Source organism: Phyllostomus hastatus, unplaced genomic scaffold (assembly GCF_019186645.2).
Source record: "Phyllostomus hastatus isolate PE091 unplaced genomic scaffold, TTU_PhHast_1.1 phas_contig_34, whole genome shotgun sequence".
NCBI lineage: Eukaryota > Metazoa > Chordata > Mammalia > Chiroptera > Phyllostomidae > Phyllostomus > Phyllostomus hastatus.
In genome coordinates, this window is record NW_025333857.1 from 32,311,010 (window position 1) to 32,334,329 (window position 23,320).

At 40.6% G+C, this 23,320-nt stretch overlaps 1 protein-coding gene across 1 annotated transcript in view; it reads left to right on the forward strand.

Annotated features, from left to right (window-relative positions):
• Positions 1–447: 447 nt before the first annotated feature.
• The window catches only part of GDA (guanine deaminase), an 86,782-nt gene continuing 63,909 nt past the window's right edge, over positions 448–23,320 (forward strand). Inside the window, exon 1 of the mRNA XM_045840688.1 lies at positions 448–739. Within this exon, the coding sequence (XP_045696644.1) occupies positions 617–739 (123 nt within the window). The 5' untranslated portion in view covers positions 448–616. The remainder of the gene's footprint in view (positions 740–23,320) is intronic.

A 23,320-nucleotide genomic window follows, 5' to 3' on the forward strand; every position in this document is an offset into this window, starting at 1 on the left:
AACGTAGGTTAGGACACATTCTATAGCTAGCAGAAACTGAAAATGAAACTTGTCTGTAAGTTTCGAAGCCCTAAATGACCTTTCCCTTTGCTTGAACTTGCGCGTGCTAAAGGTTGAAGAGTCCCAAGTTTGACCACAAAGAACCCTAAGAATTTGAAGGACAGGGAAAACAGGCAGATGCAACTTCAGGTGTGCCAAGAAAGGTGGAGGAGCTTGGGAAACGGAGAACAATAAAGTATTTAGTAACCAATTCAAAGTACTGGGCTGGAATCCTGACTCCTCCTGCCCCTTCCTCCATTTCCCGCCCCCTAGCTGGGTGACAGCCACCGGACTAAAAGAACGGCAACGTAAGCGTTGATTTGAGAGAAAGACCACACCCACAGGAGTGGGGAGTCAGCTCTCGGGAGAAAAATCTTATTGGCATCGAGGAGGCAGAGAGCCAGCCCCTGGGCGCGGCCTGCAAGGGGGCCAGTGATCGCTGAGGAAAGCGGGGGCAGGACCAGGCCAGAGCTGGTGCCCGCTCGGCAGCCACCAGCAGTCTCGGGAGCTCTGGCCGCGCCTCCACCCGGTGCGCCCTTCTTGGCCCGCGGACCCTGCGCTGCGCTCAGTCGCCAATATGTGTGCCGCGGGGATGTCACCCCTGGCGCACATCTTCCGAGGGACGTTCGTCCACTCCACTTGGACCTGCCCCATGGAGGTGCTGAGGGATCACCTCCTCGGTGTGAGCGACAGCGGCAAAGTAAGCAGACGCCGGGTTAGGCGCAGCCCGACGGGCTGACGGACGGGCGGGCGGACAGGTGAAGGGAATCTCGCGCAGTGCCCCCCGCGAGCCCAGAGTTCGCTCGCGTGCGGAGTGCCGCGGCTCCGGAGTTGAACTTGAGTGCTTGCCTGCAGGGGGACGCTGGAAGAATTCTCGCGTTAGGTCCTTGGGTTGGCCTGGGAGTACCTGCTCCCAGAGGCCGGGAGTCCCAGAAGCCGGGAGCCATTGGTTCGACAGCCGTCCAGGCTGTAGTGGGAGAAGGAGCTAGGCTATACCCTCGCAAATCTTGAGAGATCATTAATAGACTAGAACCTTGCGTCACTCAGCTTTGCATATTTGGCGCCGGGCACAGTGCCTGGCACAGGTTAGGCGCTACGTAAAATTATTGTGAAAGGAATAACAGAGAAGGGGGAAATTTGATCAGTGTTATTTAGTCCTTTACAGGCATAGAATAAGCAAAGTATTGATTTCACTCACATGATCATTCAACAGATAATATGCTTACTAATAATGATTCAAACTAAACAGCTCGTAATGCTGGAAAGGATAGTCTAAGAGAAATTATCCACCCTACTCCCCTAACACACACTCATAGCCATTTGCATCAAAGCAAGCAAGCAGCTCCATTTTAAGGTGCAAAATGTCTTCTATGAGTGTGTCTTCTATATCTCCTTTTCCAAAATCACGATTTCTACAAATGACACGGATAACTTAATGTCTAATACTTACTGTTCCATAGTCGTCGGTGGTAACTCTATCAGTAGTTGCCTGGCCAGTGGAAGACATTCGTTTTTAGGGGAGGAAAATAGAGATGGGGATGGGATATTTTTTAGCTTTCCCCCACTAGTATGGTTAGCAAAAGTACAGTTATTGTGACTCATCAGCTGGAAGCTACTATTCCTGAATAAAGATTCTTCAGAGTCAGTGACAGTTTTGAATCATGACTCTTGTATTTGGGGATAACTAAACCCTGGTTTCCTGTTTTCTTGTGGTGCTTAGAAAAATATTCTCTGTGCATATTCAGGGAGTTTGCTATTATGTTTCCAAGATGATCAAACTCTCAGAGCTCCCCCAAATGGGGAGACCCCCTAAACTCCAAGACTGATGAATTATTGCCTGTGTACTTGATGCCCCAAAGTTTGAAGGAACCCTTAGGCTCAAGGCAAGTCCTAAGAAGCAAAGGAACAGAAACTGCTAAACTGGGGAAAGATCAGTGGTGTTTGCCTAACCACAAGGAACTGTTCAACTCAGGATTTTTTTTTTTTTAAGATTTAAGATTTTATTTATTTATTTTTTGACAGAGGGGAAGAAAGGGAGAGAGGGAGAGAAACATCAATGTGTGGTTGCCTCTTGCATGCCCCCTACTGGGGACCTGACCACAACCCAGGAACGTGCCCTGATTGGAAATCAAACCTGTTACACTCGTTTGCAGGCCAGCGTTCAATCCACTGAGCCACCCCAGCTAGGGCTCAGGATTGTTTTTACAAATTAACTTCCCATCTCCAGAATTTTAATTGGTTGGATAGCAGTCAAGGGAGTAAGTTTGAGAACTGGCTTTAACCAGTGGTAAAGAATAAGAAAAGGAAGTAATTTACCTAAAAAAATTACTTTTGTTAGGTGTTGTACAGAAGAAGAATAAAAGAGTATCCCAGATATGCAATTAGTAGTTGAGTCAGAAAGTCTACTCCTAACTGAGGAACATACTGAAGTAATAAATTTAGAAAAATGTCATTCCCCCACAAGATAAAATTAACTAGGAATTGAATACAAAGGTGAGTTAATCAACCGATTTTGATTTATGGTATAAAATGTCCCAGCCACTGAATTGATAACTGTTTACTGCTCTGCTCCCAGATGCAAAGCAGTTGATTTCTAACTTTGTGTAAAGGAAAGACCTGTCACATATAAGTCAAGACTTGATAGCCCTCATTTTGAAAGTGGGAATTCCTTGCCTTTAGAGTTGCTAAGATAAATATCTTATTTACTTAAACATTTTCAAGATTCTAAACAGAAAATTGTATGCTAACGAAATAAATAAGTATGAAGAATCATCATGATCTTTACATTTTTACTGAGCTCTGAAAGCTGTTCTCAAATCTTGAGATGAATTAGAAATAGCTAGGGGTGCTAGTTAAAATGCTGGTTCCAAGGCATCATCCTCAGAGAATCTGAGCCTGTAGGCCTGGAGTGGGCCCCAGGAAGTGGTATTCCAACAAAGATGCCAGGAGATTCCAACATAGATAGTGGGTGGATTACATTTTGGGTAACAACAGTATGTAGGTCGTGTGATGGAACCAGTTGTGTGGGGTCTTGGGAGCTTAGTTCTCTACTTCAAGCTCAGGTCTGGGGTAGCATCTCAGAGAGAGGGGACATAATTTCCTTTGACATTCTCCCTCTCCCTTCTAGACCTCATCCCTTATTTCATATAACTTTATTTATGTCCAGAGAAAGATAATAACTTACTACTTGTAAGCCATTCATTAAAGCTCATTCAAAGTAACGTTAATTAAAATTAATTCTCTAGTCAACATTATAGTATTGGACATTTTGAATTCAGAGTTAGTTTTTCTTGTCTGGGAAGCTCTTTATTTCTCTAACAGTTTTAAATGATAGCCTTGCTGGGTAAAGTAACCTTGGCTGTAGGTCCTTGCTTTTCATCACCTTGAATATTTCACACCACTGGCTTCTGGACTGAAATGTTTCTGTCAAGTAATCAAATGCCAGTCTAATTGGTGCTCCCTTGTATATAACTACCTGCTTTTCTCTTGGAGCTTTTAGGATTCTCTCCTCGTCTTTAAGCCTTGTTGCTTTGATTATGAAGTGTCTCTGTGTGGACCTCTTTGGATCCAAGTCATTTGGGACTCTCTGAGCTTCCTAGACTTGTGTGACTTTTTCCTTCACCACATTAGGGAAGTTTTTGTTCATTATTTCTTCAAATAGGTTCTTGATCCCTTGTCAACTCTCTTTTTCTGGTATTCCCATGAGGTGGATGTTGTTACATTTCATGTTGCCAAAAATGTTTCTTAAGCTTTCCTCATATTCGTAAAATTCTTTTTTCTGCTCTGCCTGGTATTTTCTGCTACTTGTCTTACAAAACACTGACTCTATCCTCTGTTTTATATAACCTACTGTTTATTCCTTTCAGTGTATTATATTGCATTCTTTATTTCTAACTGGTCCTTTTTTATGGTTTCTATGTCTTTTTTCATGCTGTTGAGTATCCTTATAATCATTACTCTAAATTCTCTGATAAATTGCTTGCCTTAATTTCACCTAATTTTTCTGGAGAATTCTCTTGTTCTTTCACTTGGGGTCTGTTTCTTTGTCTTCCCATTTTGGCTGCTGCTTTGTATTTTCTGCCTTAGATGTTAAACTAATCAATCTAATCAAGCTGAGCTGTAATCCATAGTCAGGCTTAAGCACTACTGGGTGAGGCAGGGCAATTCCTGTGGGCAGAGCTATTGCTTCCCCTCATGCTTATGCCACTTGGAGGGGACTGCTCTGCCTGAGAGAGATGGCCTCTGCTGTATGGGAAATGACTCAGCACAGGGATCCTGGGGGCTGATCCTTCAGTTCTCCCCCAAGAGCCACCAGCCCCAAATTCTCCTTGAGCATCTGTAGTCCACTCTGCCCTCCCTCTGCTGGAGTCCAGGGTAAATGGTGGCAAATGAAATTTTGTGCATTGGCTCTTTAAGAGGCTCTGCATGTCCAGCCATCTTTCCCTGGCAGACAGAAACCCTGCTGCTTTTCACAGCTGGATGCTATCTGGGTTTCCTTCTGGCTCTCTTGCTGTAGGCTGGTGAGCCCCACTTGGGGCTTAGACCCCACACTTCTCAGGGCCCCTCCCTGCAGCTGCTGAAATATCCCTCTAGAACTTCAGCTGCCACTCATGGGAGTCCAGCCAGCCCCCTCACGTCTCCTCACACTCTCTACCAGTCATGTTGTTGTGAAGTTGTTTCTTACATCTGTCCATGGCTATAATACTTCTCTCCAGATAGTGTTCAGTTGGTTATTCTTGATGATTTCTCTACAATTTAGTTGTAATTCCAGATTGGTCCTGGGAGGAAGTTAGTGTAGTTTCCACTTACTCCTCCCGCATCTTGAATCTCCCCCAGCATTAGTTTTTCTACTCAGGTGGCATGTGGCCTTTCAAAAGAAAGACCCCACCATGTATAATTAATTTGCAGATAATTAATCTTGAGACACTGTGTGCTCAAATAGTACTAAATTGCTAGATTCTTTCCACATGCCACAGGGTCAGGCTGACTTTAAAGATATATAATGATGCCTTGGGTCTTTCAATACACACTTACATGGAGGGAAGAGGAGGGAAGAGAGTTATTTTGGAGATAATGTGCTGGGGTGGCAGGAGAAAGTTTTGTGGAGAAACAAATTTGGTCTTCACTGTTTATCTTCTCTGAGATCATGGGAGAAATACTTTACCTTTCTGAGCCTCAATTTTCTCATTTGTAGAATCAGGTTTCCTTTTCTAAACATTAAATGAAATAACATATGAAAATGCCTGGCACTTAGTGGGTACTTAACACATACGTGTTCATTCTGTCCCCTTCCTTTGCTCTGCCCCTAGCAAATTCTCTACCTATTGCTCACTGCAGCTATTTTGCATATTTCCATATGGTGGCATCCATGCGGGACAACTGATGGAGAAGGAAGCCACAGGATGGGATGGACCATGTGGGAAAAAGGGTGGTCACCAAACCTCAGCTGTGCAGCCTCACTGCTCATGTCATTGACTGGCTGGGTCAGAAAGATACATCTGAGAAGGAAGTTTTCAGGAGCATTTGCTTCCAGGTTGGATAGCACATTATTTCCAATATCTCTTTCAGTTCTCATGGTGTCATTCTTCCCAATTACAGATGGGGAAGTTGAGACTCAAGAAATCATACATTCAGAGATGGCTGTGTAGCTGGATTTTGAATTCATAGGGGCCAAAGCCCATGTTCTCTTCACTATAGCAGACCACCTTTCTGAGGCACAGGCTCTGACCTCAGAGACCTTGCATTTTTAGCAAGGGAGCTTAGCCTTGGACCTGTGATAAAAGTAGATAGATTCCTGAGCCAAAGTCTGGGCTCATTGCTGGAGATACATTGATGAATGAAACATACACACTCTGCTCTGTTTTTGCAAGGTTGATAACTAATGATACATTAACAGAAAATGGGGGAGGAGAGAAGGCTTTCCTAAGTATGGCACTTAAATTGTGATATGAAAGATGAATAGAAATGAAGTGGGTAAGGCAGGTAGGATTGGAGGTGAGGAACAGTCTTCTAGGTGGAAGGACCAGCATGTGCAAAGGCCCTGGTGTAAAAAAGAATGAAAGCATCAGGGTAGTTAAAGTTCAAAGATATAGAAGGTAGTACTGGAGAGGCAGGCAGGGCAAGATCTTGGAAAGCATAAGGAGTAGTGAGAGGGATTGTGTCATGACCAAATTTTGCATTTTTTAAAAGATCATTCTAGCTAGAATGAAGAATGTGCTGGAGAGGAGTTGATGCAGGCAAGGAGATTAGATAGAAGCCTGTTACGGTAGTTTAGGTGAAATACATTGTGCTTTAAAAGAGGGAAGACGTGTAGTGTATCAATTAAGATATGAATTTTTTTAAAAGATTTTATTTATTTATTTTTAGAGAGGGAAGGGAGGGAGATAGAGAGAGAGAGAGAAACATCAATGTGCAGTTGCTGGGGGTCATGGCCTTCAACCCAGGCATGTGCCCTGGCTGGGAATCGAACCTGCGACATTTTGGTTCACAGCCCGTGCTCAATCCACTGAGCTACGCCAGCCAGGGCAAGATATGAATTCTTAAGTGTGCTTCTCTCACAACCTCTGTGAATTTTATCAAGTTACTTAACAATTCTATCTCCAAGTTTCCTCATATAGTATAGTAATACTGTTACAGAACAGACTGGTGGGGGGCTAAACGATATAAAAGATCCCCCCTTTTTCTCCAGGGGTTCTTCCCCACCTCCTGGGTTCGTTTTGCCTGCCACCTGAGAAAAGACATCTCTTAATACCAGAGATTAGTGAAAAGGAAAGGAATTTATTATTTATTTGAAATAATACGAACTAAAGTTCTTCACAAATGCACACAGTCCTCCCGGCACCCTCCACATGGCAAAAGGGAGCACTTCCAAAGACTCGTGGTCCTGACTCTCACCCAAGCCTCATGGTCCCAACCAAGACACCAAAACTGTGTGGTCCTAAACAGACACGTGGTCCCAAAAAGAGAGATGCCGAATAGCTGCCATGCCTCTGTTTAAATCCCAGTGCCCATCTTCTTCTGCAGCCTCATTTTCGGCTTCTCCCACAAGTGGCCCCAGCTGCCAGCATTCTGGGCAGGTGTGGCCCTGTGGTGTGGAGCTAATCATCTCCAAGCTCTTCTGGATCCCATTACAAATCCCTATTTTGGGCCCCTCTCTTGGCTGCACCCTGTTACAATACTATATAGTATTACTGTACTTTATGTGAGGAAACTTTAGTCTCCCTCATAGGGTTGTTGAAAGCATTAAATGAATTAATAACTGTAAAGTGCATAGATTAATGCTTTGCATGTAGCACATGCCTAATAAACATCAGCAGTTATTATAAGCAATGAAGATGGAGAGAGGTAGACAAAACTGGTAGCTATTTAGGTCAACTGGATTTGATGATAGGGTTGGAAAGATGTTTGTGAATGTGTTAAATCATGTGGTGGGATACAGATTGGCTGGTGATAGGAAGAGCATGATGAAGGAAGCCAAAATTGAGCTGAACATTAAAGAATATACTGAACTTGGTCATTCAGAAATGGATTAAATAGCTCTGGTGAAGGAAATAAGTCAATATTCTTTAATTCCACAACCTGCTGGGACCTGAGACTGAATCACCATCTTGTTTTGCCAGGAGTTCTACAGTGTAAATCACAAATCTTAGTGGTTCTGTATCATCCTTTCCTTCTGCTTAGGCAGGTGAAGACCCATCTTTCCACCAAGCTCAGGACCTTAGAATATCCTGTGAACTTGAAGAGGGAATTTGAGAAAAGTCTCAGAGGAGTCTTTTCCCTCTGAGACTCCTTCTGAGTCTGCCAAATCAGAGATTTGCTTTCATTAGAAACATATGTTCATGCTCAAGTATCATGTTATTATCTTGTAAATTCCCATTTTGTGGAAGGCAATTGTTTTGTTCAAAATGCTCCCAGCAGGCACTGTTGGTTACCCACTCAATAGCTATAACACTGGCTTCCTTTTTAACACATCTGAATTTGATCTTCCTGTAATATAGTTGGCTCGCAAATACATCATGGTGTAAGCCAGTTTTGGTAATCATAATCCAATTTGCTGGATATTTCTTTTCTCAGCTTCCTGGTAGCTCAGGGTGGCCAGTGATGACATTCTGACATGCAAGAAGTCAGCTTAAGGCTTTTAGGAAATATTTCTCTCCCTAATCAGTGGACACAGTTGTGAGAAGAGAAGTCCTTTGTTTTTTGGATGCTCTCACATGAGGAGTGGAGCTGCTGCTGACACTGTCGGAGACAATAAGGAAAAAATTAAGAGGATTTCAGGGGCACTAACCTAGTCCCTTTTTGAATATCATTGAATAGTCACCTATCCTTGGAACTGCCTATTCCTTTCAGACTTCTTTTGGGAGATAATGTACAACAATATCTTCATTATTAACACCTCTGTTAATTGCAGCCCAGAGCACCACTAATGGTTACCCTGCTTTTTCAAAGAATTATATTGTTTTTCAAAGGAGTGCTAGCTGCCTTCTCTTTTTCCATTTCTCTTTTCATTATTGGCCACACCTGTCAGTGTCTTTCAAGGCACCCACATCAGCAGTTAAACCCAGCCAATTTTCCTCTGGGATATCTTTTTGCATACCTTTTTCTGTTGCTATTGGCTCTGTCCATCCATCCATTGTCTCTTGCCTAAAATATTACAGGAGCCTCCTAGCTGCTTTCTCTTCTCCATTCTAATGTCTCCTCCACATACTGATAGTTTCTTTCTTGGAGCATAGGTAGTATTATGTATCTGCTCTTTTGCAACTATGTGTGGCTGGCTCTCTATTGCCTCTATGGTCCAAGTGCCCAAGGAAGACATTCTAGGCATAACATTATTTGATCCCAATCTGCTACTCTGATACATCCTCCTGTTCCATTCTTCTCTCTGACAAATGGGAGTAGGATTACCATGACTGGTTTTCACCATGAGGGATTCATGAGCCAAGGATTGTCTATCCATGCCAGTTTCTCACTGTTTCCCACACATCATGCCCTGTAATGCCTCCTCTTTGTTGGTATCAATCTCTCAGCTTGGAATAGTCCTCCCTTTTGTTTTATTTTCTTTTTATTAAAACTAAATCATTTTGAATATATTTTATTGGTTATGCTGTTACAGTTGTCCCAACTTTTTCCTCTTTGCTCCCATCTGCCCAGTACCCCCTTCCCTCCAGCAATCCCCCTGCCCCCTCTTAGTTCATGTCCATAGGTCATGCAAATAAGTTCTTTGGATTCTCCATTTCCTATACTATTTTTAACCTCCCACTGTCTATTTTGTATCTACCAATTATGCTTCTTAATCCCTGCACATTTTCCCACACTCTCCTCCTTTCTCCTCCCAGCTGATGACCCTCCAAATGATCTCAATAACTATGATTCTATTCCTGTTCTGGTTGTTTGCTTAGTTTGGTTTTGTTTTTGTGATTCAGTTGTTGATAGTTGTGAGTATGTTGTCATTTTAATGTTCATAGTTTTGATCTTCTTTTTCTTAAATAAGTCCCTTTAACATTTCGTGTTATAATGGCTTGGTGATGATGAATTCCTTTAGCCTTACCTTGCCTGGGTAGGACTTTACCTGCCCTTCCATTCTAAATGATAGCTTTGCCAGACAGAGTAATCTTGGTTGTAGGTTCTTGCTTTTCATCACTTTGGATACTTCTTGCCAGTCCCTTCTTGCCTGCAAAGTTTCTATTGAGAAATCAGTTGATAGTCTTATGGGAACTCCTTTGCAGGTAACTCTCTTCTCTTGTTGCTTTTAAGATTCTTCATATTTAACCTTTGGCATTTTAATTATAATGTGTTTTGGTGTGGTCTTCTTTGGGTCAAACTTCTATGGGACTCTCTGAGCTTCCTCGACTTTCTGAAAGTCTATTTCCTTTGCCAGATTGGGGAAGTTCTCCTTCATTATTTTTTTCAAATAAGTTTTCAATATCTTGCTCTTTTTCTTCTCCTCCTGGTACCCCTATGATTTGAATGTTGGTACCTTTAAAGTTGTTTCAGAGGTTCCCTAAACAACAAAACAAAGAAACAAGCAAAATATAACCAAAGACACTGAAATAGAGGACAGGCTGACAGTGACCAGAGGGGAGAGAAGAGGGAATTTCAGGGGAGAATGGGTAGGGTTTACAGGAACAAATTTAAAGGACATATGGACAAAAACTAGGGAGAGGGTGGTAATGGGAGGGAAGTGGGGAGGGTTGGGTGGATGGGCTGGAATGGGAGTAAAAGAAAGAAAACTGTATTTGAACAATGATTAAAATAAAATAAAATAAAAATTAAAAACAAATAAAGTTGTTTCAGAGGTTCCTAAGCCTCTCCTCATTTTTAAAAATTCTTTTGTATTCTTCCTGTTCTGACTGAATGTTTATTTCTTCCTTTTGTTCCAAATTGTTTATTTGAATCCCAGCTTCCTTCCCTTCACTGTTTGTTCCCTGTGTATTTTTCTACATTTCACTTAGTGTGTCCTTCATTTCTTCTTTTATTTTGTGGTGGTATTCAGTGAGTTTTCTGAGCATCTTGATTACTGGTATTTTGACCTCTTTATCTTATGGGGTGGATATCTCTGTTTCCTTTGGCTCTTTTTCTGGAGTTCTGCTCTGTTCTTTCATTTGAGCCATATTTCTTTGCCACCTCAATTTGATGGCCTCCCTGTGTTTGTTTCTGTGTATTATGTGGGGCTGCTTTTATTCCCTTTCTTAGCAGCATGGCTTATGTAGAAAAGGCACCTGTAAATTGTGTGGGGCGGAGCCTCAGGTAATTGCCAGGGTAGGGCAACCACTTCACTGTTTTGTGGCTTTGTGAGGGGAGGTGCTCAGAAAAAGGACAATGCCACTGCCTGGCTTCTGGAGGCCTGTCTGGCACTTGCCCTGCTTCCAGTCACCTCACCTACCTCCCATATGTGATTGGTGTCCTTCCAGCTGCTGTTGTGGGGTTTGTGCACATTCTAAGCCTGTGTGGATACTTTAAGTGGTGAAAATCTGGCAGTTTTTCTGCTGCCCAACTCCCCCTGGCTTTTACAGCCAGAGGTAATGGGGTTATCTTCCTGGTGCTGGAACCCTGGGCTGTGTAGTCTGGCCTGGGGCTGTGATAGCTCTCTCCCAAAGTATCCCTCCCGGTTTTTATCCACCACATGTGAATGTGGGTCCATCTGTTCATCCGCTGCTGCCTCTCTGCACCACACCACTTTTCCCCACTGTCTTAGTGACTTTGCCCCTCCTACCTGTCTGGGTGAAGTAGCTTCTTTAATTCCTTGGTTCTCGGACTTACATACACCTAGATTTTCTGAACATTCTGGGTGTTATTTGTTTTTGATATTTGGTTGTAATTCTTTCTATGGTTGCGTGAGGAGGCTAAGTGTGGCTACTTAAACCCCCATATTGACTGGAAGTCAGTCCTCCTTTTCATATCCCCTTTTCTATTCCACCTTTATAAAAATGAAATCCTGTTCTTCAAGGCCCACTTCTGATAGCCCTTATTCCCAAATACTTCCTTGGCCATTATTCCCTGGTTAGAATAAATTACCCTTTGTTCTTCCACAAAATTTTGCATATATATCCAAACCAGTGCCCTCCTAGTGGTTAAAAGCATGGCTTCTAAAGTCAGAGTGTATGGATGCAAATCCCAACTCTGATACTCACTTGGATAAGTTTCCTAACATAGATGAGACTTGGCATCCTCATTCATAAAATGTGGACAATCATAGCACCCTGGAGAAGTTGTGAGGCAGATGAGATAGTGTGTGTAAAGCACACTCAGATTCTTCTTATTCAGTTTTTCCTTAATCCATTAATCTCCTTGCTTCCCCCTGTGATTGTTGCAATCACAGGCCTTTTGTGATAGCGTGGATGGACCTGGGCATTATTATGCTAAGTGAAATAAGCCAGCCAGAGAAAGACAAGTACCATATGATCTCCCTTATATGTGGAATCTAATGAACAAGATAAACTGATGGACAAAATAGAAACAGAGGCATGGATACATGGAACAGATGGACAGCTGTCAGGGATGGGGGAAACTAGATGAAAGAAGGTGAAGGGATTAGCTAAAGAACATAGCTGTATAACCCATGCACACAGGCAACAGTATGGTGATGGCCAAAGGGAAGAGGGGTGGGTGCTGGGTGGGTACAGGCAATGGGTGAGGGAAAATGGGGACATCTGTAATACTGTCAGCAATAAAAAAAAGAAAATAAATGACATTATAAAAAATAGTAAATGACCTGAAAATGTTAAAACTCAGATCATCTAATCTTACACCTCAAATAGGTCTATTTCACCTGTACCACATTCTCATTCATCTTTTGTTTAAATGTTTTTGATTAATATACCAGAAATCTATTGATCTAATAATGTGACTTTTTTATTTCTAAAATTTTAAGAGCATCAGTTTGAGCCATACACATAAAATAATTGGAAAGTCCAATATCAGTGACTTTGGGACTTCTCTTTCCTTTCTTTCCCCTCTCTAAGATTCCCAGAGCCTTTTATGATCAAACTGTTCATTCATTCCCAGATATTGATTCAGTATTTGTTATGTCCCAGGCCCTGTTCTTGTTCTGGGGCTACAGCTTGTTCTTTGGGAACAAGACAAAGCTGCTATTCTCAGGGAACTTTCAGTTTTGAAAAGGGATCTTTCATATGTGCAGCTCTTAAATAAAGATAACTCTTATCTCTAAGTCCATGGTCACCATGGCTGCCCTGTCCTTTGTGACCACATGATGCTGCACTTGGGTGCTGAGCCCAATCACCTGTCTGCCATCAATACTCTACCCTGTGCAGGCTGGACATGGCCTTCACCGGGCAGCTCAGGGGCAGCTCTACACCGCTGTGCTCGGCTTATTCAAGAACTATGATACAGAGCCCTGTGGTCATGCCGGTCTTAATAGTTAGCTTCCCCTCTAGAGGAGAGCAATGTTTTATTCTTTCCTGGTATATCCAAGTTATTAAGAGAACAAAGTACAAGATAAATTCTCAACTGGTCATTCAACTACAATGGCAACTTTTTATGAAGAATTCCATGGTATATTTAAATTATGATGTAAATAGTTTGATCAGTTAAAATATTAGTAGCATATCTCATATTAAACAGTAGTGTATTAGATACTGTAAGATGAATAAAAAGGAAATAAATTTTGTATATAAGTCATCTTCTTGCATTGCATCTGGCTTCTTGCCTGATGACACTGGATTATAAACTTGAGACAGGAGGCACATTGATGGTGATATTGGTCATATTAACAGCTGTAACAACATTGAACATTGACTGGACACTTGTTATGTGCTAAGTCCTGTGCTGAGTGCTTTGCAAAGCACAGTTCTCCTGACTGCTTTATAAAATGAAACAGTTCTTATTTTATAGACTAGAGAACTGAGCTTCAGAGTGTTAATCTTCACCCTGAAATTAATATCTGATGACTATACCTCAAATGAATCTTCTTTCTTCTAGAACCATTGTGTAGCTCTTTGTTTTTAAATAGTCAAGCAACCAAGTTACAATAGCTTCCCTTACTTAACTCGATAATACAGGTTCAATCCCTAAGATTAAAGGACAGATTTATCTCTTTTGATACATTTTCTAAACTTGAGCAATAAATGTTGATCTTCTCCTGGAAGATCTTGTTTCAGCACGACTTTGAATTGCTTCCTACCTTCTTAAAAGCTGCTACCTTTTCCTTTGTGAAAACATCGTTTAGTTGACCATATATCACATTAACTTATTAACTCTAAAGGATAAATTACTTTAACTTTAAATTTAACTTTTTTCTTAACTTTCACAGCATCTTTATTGATATCAAAATCAGTATGATGTTGATTTCTGTTTTTAGTGTTTTATTGTTTATGGTATTACAATTGTCCCATTTTTCCCCCTTCTCCCCCCACTGCTCCCATGCAGCCCATCCTCCACTGAGATCTGTTTTCAAACCCTTTTGACTGTTGAAGTTGGTGCCTCTGCATGTGAAAAGCTAATTTTCCCATGAATTAGTTATTTACGCACTATTACCTCAAGCCATTTCCCAGTGAACACCTGTTGAGTCTTCCTAGCACGGCCCTGTTGAGGTTGGCTTCACCTGGGTGGGACCTGTCTCTACAGTCATAATGCTCTTTCTCTTCTTTACCCATTAGTGATTTTTTAAAACTATTTTGACAGCGTGAACTCTCCTCAGTAAACCTGACCTACTTGAAAATCCTTACTTGTTGACAAGCTATTGATTCAGGAGTTAAAAAAAAATCTTTGAAAGCTAAAGCAATTACAAGGTAATTCTAATGTAAAGTGAGTTCATCTAGGCTTACATATGATGTAGGTATTTTAAAACCCTGAGGTTCCCACACAACTTAAACTGAGAGAAAAATATATGGTATGACCATTCAGCCCCCTCTACACACATGTAAAACACATTTCTGGAAGTCCATGTTATAACTAAAAACCTAAATAATACTTAAGGGTTGGTGATGTGGAGAAGAATTTTTACCTTTCACTTCATAACTTTTTCTTTTGTTTGTCTTGTTTTACTTTTATAATTTAACATAAAATTCACCATTTGAAAGTGTATGATTTAGTGTCATTTATTACATTAGCAATGTTGTGCAGCCATCACCACTATCTGGTTCCAAGATATGCTCATCAACCCAAAGGAAAAGCCATTAACCATAAAGCAGTTATTCCCTATTCTTCCCCCTGCACTGCCACCCCCAGCAACCACTAATTTGTTTCTGTCTGTATGGATTCACCTATTCTGAATATAGATCATATAAATGGACATATACTGTATGTGATCTTTTGTGCCTGTCTTTTTTCATTTAACATAATGTTTTCAAGGTCCACCCATATTGTGGCATGCTTGAGAACTCCATTCCTTGTTAGGACTCAGTAAGGATCTATTCGTTGTACAGACATACCACATTTTATTTATCCATTCATTAATCAATGGACTTTTGAATTGTTTCCACCCTTGCCTATTGTCAGTATGCGGCTATGAACATCTAGTATGAAAGTTTTTAAAACTAATTTATTCTTAAAAATCTTTTTATGGCTCTTTATTGCTTAACTAGGGGATAAATCCAGGCCAGGCCTTGCTGTTTACCCAGCCTTCTATATTGTTTATGCCTTTGTGCCTTTATCCGCTGATCCTCCTTCACCTTTCATCTACTGGATTAATACCTTTGAAGACCAATTAAATGCCACTTTCTCAATGAGGTCATCAGTGACATTACCTCTGCCCTTCTGTTGACAGGCAGGCTAAACCTGAGTTCCTTTGTGCCCGACTTTCTGCTTGGCACCTCTTTATCTCCTGAGTCTTCCCATGGACCTAACTTTGAAGGCAGGGGCTATGCCTATCACTTTTAGATCCACAATTCCTAGCACATGGTAGGTACTCACATGAACACTTGTTAGATAAATGGTGCTTGGATGCTTTTTACCACAAGATAACCAGGTTGGAAAAATTCACTTTTGGAGCCAGCAAAATGTACAGCCAGCTAAAAAATCTTCCAAATAACCAATTATTAGAATAAGAACTCTGGATTTTTCTAATAGGGAGCTTAATAGAACATATTTGGCCACTGGGAGCTATTAATTAGCTTCATGTCCTCATGAATAATTAAGAGCCCTGGAAGAGTAGATTTTAATTGGAACTCTAAGACCTCATAAAGTTCTCAAGTGCCTTTATTGTGGACAATGTCAAGGATCTGGAATGATGTAAATTATAAAGGCCTGCTTACTCCCTTTGGTTTTTATATTATTGTTTGTTGAATTTCCACATCTCCATAAAATGGTAATTTAGTTAAAATGTTGTTTGTAAATTGCCACTTGTAATTTTCAGTCCTGGAACATGGTAGAGCCTCCATAAACAATAGCTCTTATTGTCTCTCTCCTGTCCCTCACAGTACTTGGTGCATTAGCCCAAAATTGGTGTTCAATTAATGCTTCTGAATTGAGGAATAAATAGAATGGACTGCTGTGCTCTGTATGCTACTGCTTTTGGGGCACAGGTAGTCCTGACAGAGTAGACATGAAATAGTTAACATTTTCAGCTGGTTGTGGCCAATATGTGTGAGGGTGCAACACAAGAAGTTACATCATTAAAGTCTTCAACAGGTGGGGCAGAGTTTTCCCTCTGTATTATTTTACCTAGGAGTTGTTTTCCTCCTGCCATTTGTAGGGTGGTCTCATGCATGTTCTAATTCTGTTTTGAAGTGCAAAACACAGAAACCACTCCAGGTCCTTAGCCTGGTGGGGCCTTGTGAATGTCTTTAAGCTTCAGCATGGTGTGGACTGACTAGCCTTGTGTAACTAGTGCTCTTGGAGTTCTTAGGAAATGATGCTGGCTGAAAAGGACCAATGACTTCCAGGGTTTAGCAATAAATGGTGAACAAAAGAGGTGCAGGTCCTGCCTTATTTTCACTCAGAGTTAGTAATCAAATAAGCATTGTATGTATATAGTTTCTAAAAAGGAAAAATGCAAAGGCTATGGAAGTGTGAAACCACAGGACATAGCTCATCTTTTTTTTTAATTAGCATTTTTATTTATATTTTAACTTTTTTTTAGAGAGAGGGGAATGGAGGAAGAAAGAGAGGGTAAGAAACATTGGTGTGAAAGAGAAACATAGACTGGTTGCCTTCCATATTTGCCCCAACCCGTGACCAAACCCACAACCCAGAATTCTGCTCTGACTGGGAATCAAACTGGTGACCTTTTGGTAAGTGGGATGACGTTCAACCAGTTGAGTCACACTGGCCAGAGCTGAACTTGTCTTATGTTGTGGAGATAAATACCATTGGGCTGGCCAAAAAGTTCATTTTTTCCCCATAAGGTGGCTCTCATAGTGCTTAGTTGTCTTTAACTTCATTTGAAACAATTTTATTAGATTTTATTTTGACAGCTGTCATATCAGTGTGCATTTAAAAAAAACTTATCAGAATTGGTGAATTTTTGTGTAATCACTTTAATATTGAAGATGGAAGAAAATAAGCAAAATTTTTGCCGTATTATGCCTTAGTATTTCAAGAAAGGTAAAACGCAACTGAAATGCAAAAGAAGATTTGTGCAGTGTATGGTGAAGGTGCTGTGACTGATTAGATGTGTCAAAAGTGGTTTGCAAAGTTTCATCTCTGGACAATGCTCCGTGGTTGAGTGGACCAATTGAAGTTGATAATGATCAAATTGAGGCATTAATTGAGAACAATCAACATTCTACCACATGGGAGATAGTCGACAGACTCAAAATATTCAAATCAATCACATTATTGGTGAAAATGAGTCTTTTATTTTATGGGAAAAATCCATATGATTTTTTGGTCAGCCCAATATTTGAGCTGAGTTTGAAGGATAAATGGAAGTAGACTAGGCAGAGAAAGATAAGGGAAAGGCAGTGTGAAGACCCAGAAACAAGGAGGAACTAGGAACAGGTGTGGGATATTGCAGAGGATGGAGGAGGAGAGGGTTGCAGAAATACATGAAGCCAGAGAGCTAATCATTGGCTGTATCAGTGTCTTTGTTGGCCTTTCCCTTTATTCTAAGGGCATTTGGAAGCCAATGAAGGATGTTTGACAGATCAGACTTGCATTAAAAAAAAAGCAGTAATTGTCGAGTGGAGAACAGATTGGAGAAGGGCAAGAGTGATTGCTGAAGGAGATGAGTTAGCAGGTAATTGTGCTGGGCCACTGAAGAGATAGGTGGTAGAGTTGAAGAGAGAGTGGTCGAGTTGGAGAGAAGTGAGTACATCTGTGAGACACCAGGAAGGCAAAAAGCAGTGGGATTTAGTGAGCTGGTGAATGTGGAGGGAGAAGAACAAGATGGTTATTGGGGCTTATACAACTGGCTGGATGTGGTGGCCATCACCGAGTTAGAGAACAGAGGAAGAGGTCCATACAGGTAGGGCAGACCCAGAGGTCTGTTTTGGCCATGCTGAGTTGAGGTGACCTGGAAATATACACGTGGAGAGGTCAAGTAGGTGTCAGCTTGCAGGTCTGGAGCTCAGAGGAGATATCTGAGAGGGAGATATAAAATGTGGAGTAAGGGTTGAGAAGAGAACAGGAAGTAGATTAACTCCAGTGGTTGAATTTGGAATAAAAGAGGATGAGTAGGATGAGAAGGGCAGCCCAAAAGTCATAGGAGGGTGGTGTCATAGGAAGCAAAAATGGGATTTTCAAGATGGAGGCAGTAGAGCAGATGTCACATGTTACTGTGGGGCAAAAGTAAGAGAAATACTACTGGAAAAATGCCTAATGGATTTAGCAAACCTGAGATTATTGTTGACATTAGGAAGACTTACATTGTTGAGAGAGGGTGACAATCTGCTTGGTTTGGATTAAAACCCAATGGGAGGAAGATAAGGATATGCAGATAGTGACCACAAACAACTCTTGAGATAATAAATATGTAATGTTTTTATTTATCAGATGAATAATAATGTGCCTTCAAGAGTAATAAAATACAAATAAGTTACTTATGTTTTATTTCCCCAGTTAAGTTATTGAGGACTTTAACGCAAATGTTTGCACTGGTAAAAGTTATGTAAGCATGCTAGTATTGCCCATTTGCAAATGCTTGAGGAAACCAAAGCATTGGCAACGTAGATGTGCCACAGTTAGAATTAGTTGGCAGCCACCTTAGAAATCATTTTATATCTTATCTCAGAAGTGTAATTTAGTATCTCAGTGCACTGGAAATCTTGGTATTTAGTCAGAGTGAAAATCTTTTCATTTTATGAAGATGAAACAGGAAAGACAAAATTTTTCAATAAGTTTGAGACTGTTTTGAAATTAAAACAAGTAAAACCAGGTAAGATAATAGAACCAAATGTTTTCTGTATACACAAATGTAGTTTGGCTCTAGGGAATTATTTTTGGACTTCTGTCTTCTCCAAGGGAATTGAGAAAACCTAATCCCTCCCTTCTTGCTAGAAAAGCAACATATAAATGAGTCACATTCAGAAGAGAACCACCCCTCGTATATGTATAAATGGAGTCCTGTACAATCATTCTTTTTTTCTTTTTCAATCTAGACAGTCAAGAAGAAAGAAGAAACACAAGAAAACTAATTCTAGATATGCCTTTGGAATTAGAATAAATCTATAAGTATAATTTAGACAGGAGTGGATGCATCAAAAGTGCCAAATCACTGGGTAGATAGAGTGAGAAGACAGTAAGAAGATGTGGAAAGGAAATGATGTGACAACTATGGCAATAGAACCACATATTGCTTTCCATTTTTCATGTCTTTGGGCTTCTCATCTTTTTATTCACATCTTGAATACTCTTACACCTTATTCTCCCCCATATACACCGTATCCATCACCTCCTCCAAAGGAAAAGCCAACCTGACTTCTCTAGTCCTCACTAGAAATGTTTTTTCTTCTTTGGGGTTTCTCAGCTTAGTCTGTGATACCAATTTGCTTTAGAAACATGTCACCGTGCATTGTCCTCAATTTCCTGTATGCAAAGAAATTTTATTTCCTCAGCTAGAAAATAAACTCTTGAAAGGCAAAGATTATTTCTTATCCATTTATTGAATCCTTAGCAGTTCGATGTACATTTAAACAACATATACCACCCTGGGTTGTTATCAGTTGAAATGCATTACTGAACATGATAAGAGGTAGGCCAAGAAGCATGGGGTTTTTTTGTTTGTTTTTGTTGTTTTTTAACATTTACTAACTCTCTATTTTTATGGAAACAGTTGAAGACAAGTGCAGACATCATGAGTTTCTTCATCTTGTATCTGCTAGGTCAAGGGTACTCTCCTACATAACCACAATACCATTATCACACTTTAGAAAATTAACAATAACTTCCCAATGTCCTCTAATAAGATATAATTCATGTTCAAATTTTCTCAATTGTCCCTAACACATCTTTTGAGCTTAAAATAAAAAACCCAAACAAACAGAATCCAATCAAGGTTCATGAATTTGTTGTTATGCTTCTTTTGTCTTTTTAAATTTAGAAGTCCCTGCTTTTGGAGTGGGTATGTTCCAAGGACATATTTTAAGCAAGCTCCTGCCAAATCTTGTGATTTCTCCTCCCAGCCTCTGTATGCAATGATTTGATTGGCGTGCATCCTGTCACAGGCCCTTGACACACACAGCTGTGGCTTTAACTGATGACCCTGGAACATGCTTGCAGTTTCGTGGGCATACTGGTCGGTGTTGCTCAGCTGGCCAGCAAGCTCAGCCAGTCTGTCAGCATCGGCAGCTCAACCATTTCTTGTCCTTGTTTTATATACAGTAACTCTTACAAAGTAGTTGAAAAACAACCAAAACTTAGCATTTTTGTAAGATGTTGTAGCATTCTTGGCAAATTGATGAGCAAGTGAAGATGTGCTGCTATCAAATTAGCTTCTTTTCACAGCTGTGTCCCAGTGACCAAATGGGGTGAAGAGAGATGAATTGTAAATCACACAAACAGGATGAAGCATAAAGATTTTTTTCTCTTTGAAATTAGGGGATATGACATCAAACACCACTCTCTGTTTGGCATAAAAAATGTAACAGGAAAGTTGAACTAGACCCAGGTTTGACAATGAAGGCTGCACTCATGAAAACACGTAATTTTCCCTGATTTCTTGGAATGAACCAATTGTAGTAGCTTCGGGGGGTTAGGGTTTGCATATATTAATTTTAAAGATAGAATCCAGGTTGGCAAAAATAATTCTCCTTGCACTATATAAAGGATACAGCAAAAACCAAGCACTATACATAAAGATTGAGATAAAAAAAATAAAGCTCATTGCTGTCTTCATCCAACACAGATCTTTCTTAGAACTTAATAATTCGATTTTTGAGGAGTTTTATGTAAAGGAGATATTGTAAATTAAATATTGTGAAAAATATGTTGGGCCAGAAGTCAGGATACCAGAACTGAAGAAGGGATCCTATTGCTCAAAGAATCATGGACTAGTCAGTATCCTCTGTGTGTCTTTCTTCCTCACTCATCTGTGAAATGGGTATGGCATGTGGTCCTCCAGAAAGGACTTTTATTGTTTTCTGTTGAGAGCTAGAGTCCATTGGGATCTCCATGCATTTCATCTGAGCTTAGCATTCATTGCTCTTCTAGAGCAGGGGTGTCAAACTCATTTTCACCGGGTGCCACATCAGCCTCGTGGTCACCCTCAAAGGCCCGAATGTAATTTTAGGACTGTATAAATGTGACTACTCCTTAACTGTTAAGTGAGAGCTCAGTGCTGCTGCCACTAGGTAGAAACAAGGTGCCGGGCCGGATAAAACAAGGTGGAGGGCTGATTTGGCCCATGGGCCTTGTGTTTGCTGCCTGTGTTCTAGAGCCTCTTTTTAGTTTCACCTTAAAAACAAACCCACAAAAAAGTCCTTTATACTTTCCCTATGTTCTGTAAGTGCTACCAAAAACATCTTATGTTAATAGTTATTTTGTAGATGTAAGGCCCTTCAGAGTATCTGCCCACTATATTTACAGAAGCAGAAATTGCTAACATTATTGAATGTTTATTCTATGCCAGGCACTCTTTTGAGAATTTTACTTCTGTTATTCAATGCCCACAACACCTTTATGAGGAAGGTAGTATTTTTATTCAATTTTGTAAGTGGGGAAATGGAGGTCCAGTGAGATTAAGATTTGAGTTGTCAATATTACACAGCTAAGAAGTGCTGGGATGGTTAAAAAAAAAAACACCTAAAAAATAATCTATGCACATGATGGGAAATTCCAAGTGCACAAAAAGTCCCTTTCCAGTTTCTGTCCCTGAGACATGACATTGTCCCTCCCAGCAGACAACCGCTGTTCCAGTTTATGCTAGAGAGAATGTATTTTCCTAGAGATAGTATGCAAAATGTACAAGCTTATATATATATATATGCGCAAAATAGACAATATCTATACAAGCTAATATATATTATATATTAAAATACTTACATAATTTAATATATTCATTTTCCCCATACATGGCAGATCACTAAATGTGCTATTTAATGCTTTCCCATATAATATATAGATCTAGATACAGATATACATCAGTTAATATATCTTGGACATTCTTTCATATCAGTACATAAGGATTTGCCTCAGTTTCTCATTCTTCCATAATTTTCTGTTGTAGAGATGGACAAGAATTTATTTAATCATTCAGCATGAAAATCATTTCATCTGCTTTGTTGTTATAAATAGCATGGTGCTAAGATGTGAACTCAGATTGTTAGACTCCTGATCTCTGCTTCTTTGCCAACCCTCTTATTTGCTTTCTATGAAGGCATCTTCTCCGGAAATGATGAGGAGATAGAATCTGTTTTAAGTAGGGGAGTGACAAGTTACTAGTGCTTTATTATTGAAAGATAACTGGTGGCCTCAGCACAAAGTTTAGATGGAGATGAGTTTGGAATCATCTATTCGATGATTAATGCTAACTACCTTTTCCCTGTTCACTGTGTGAATGATACAGTCTCCTACTTCTTCCACCTGCCCGTTCCAGGGACCTCCATTCTCTTTCCACTTCAGCCACCAGCATGGCCTCACCTGGAATATTCGTAGCTCTGACCTGAGCCTGTCCCTTGCCCTATTCCAAGTCCCCAGTTTCCGTGGACCTGGGCCTTACCCTGTTCTCTTCTGTCTGGTTTTGATAGAAAAATAAAGGTAACAAAGATAGAGAGTAATATTCTTGGATTTTTAGTCCATACCTGGCACTTTTCATGTGTTACCTTTAATTTCTGAATAATTATTAGCTTTATTTTAAAGGTGAGAAAGTGAGCCTTTGAGAAATTAAGTAACGTGTCCAAGGATTTTCAGACAGCAAGAAGCAGAGCTTAGGTGCAAACCCAGTTCTTTGTGGTTCCTGCACCTGTACTCTTAGCCCTCAGGTGATGCTACCTTTGGCTTTTCAGAGAGACTGACACCCTTAGCCCCCCTGTACTGGGTTAGGGTGGGAGTTAGAGTTAGGACTCGCCTTAGGCTCTCCCCTCTATCCCTCACACCCCACCTGGATGTGCCCTGCACCCGTCTGTTTTGGAGTTGCTGGCTGGGTGGAGGGTGTCAGCTGGGGGTACAAAGGAGGCGTTTATAGAAGAGGGATGATGTGAGGAGCAGGACCTGCACACAGAGCTGTCCAACAGCAGGGGTGGGCAGAGGACTGGCATTCCTGCCCAGGTTCTCTGCATCCTTATTGCTGTTTACATGATTGTTTAAAAATCAGCCTTTGTCAACCATTGCTTTTGTGGGTCTAGCACTTTGTTTGGTGCCAGAAATAAAGGCCCAAGAGTGTCACTGTCTTTTGAGATTATACTTTAGTGGGGAGAGAGCTACCCTAACTCCAAATTATAATACAGTG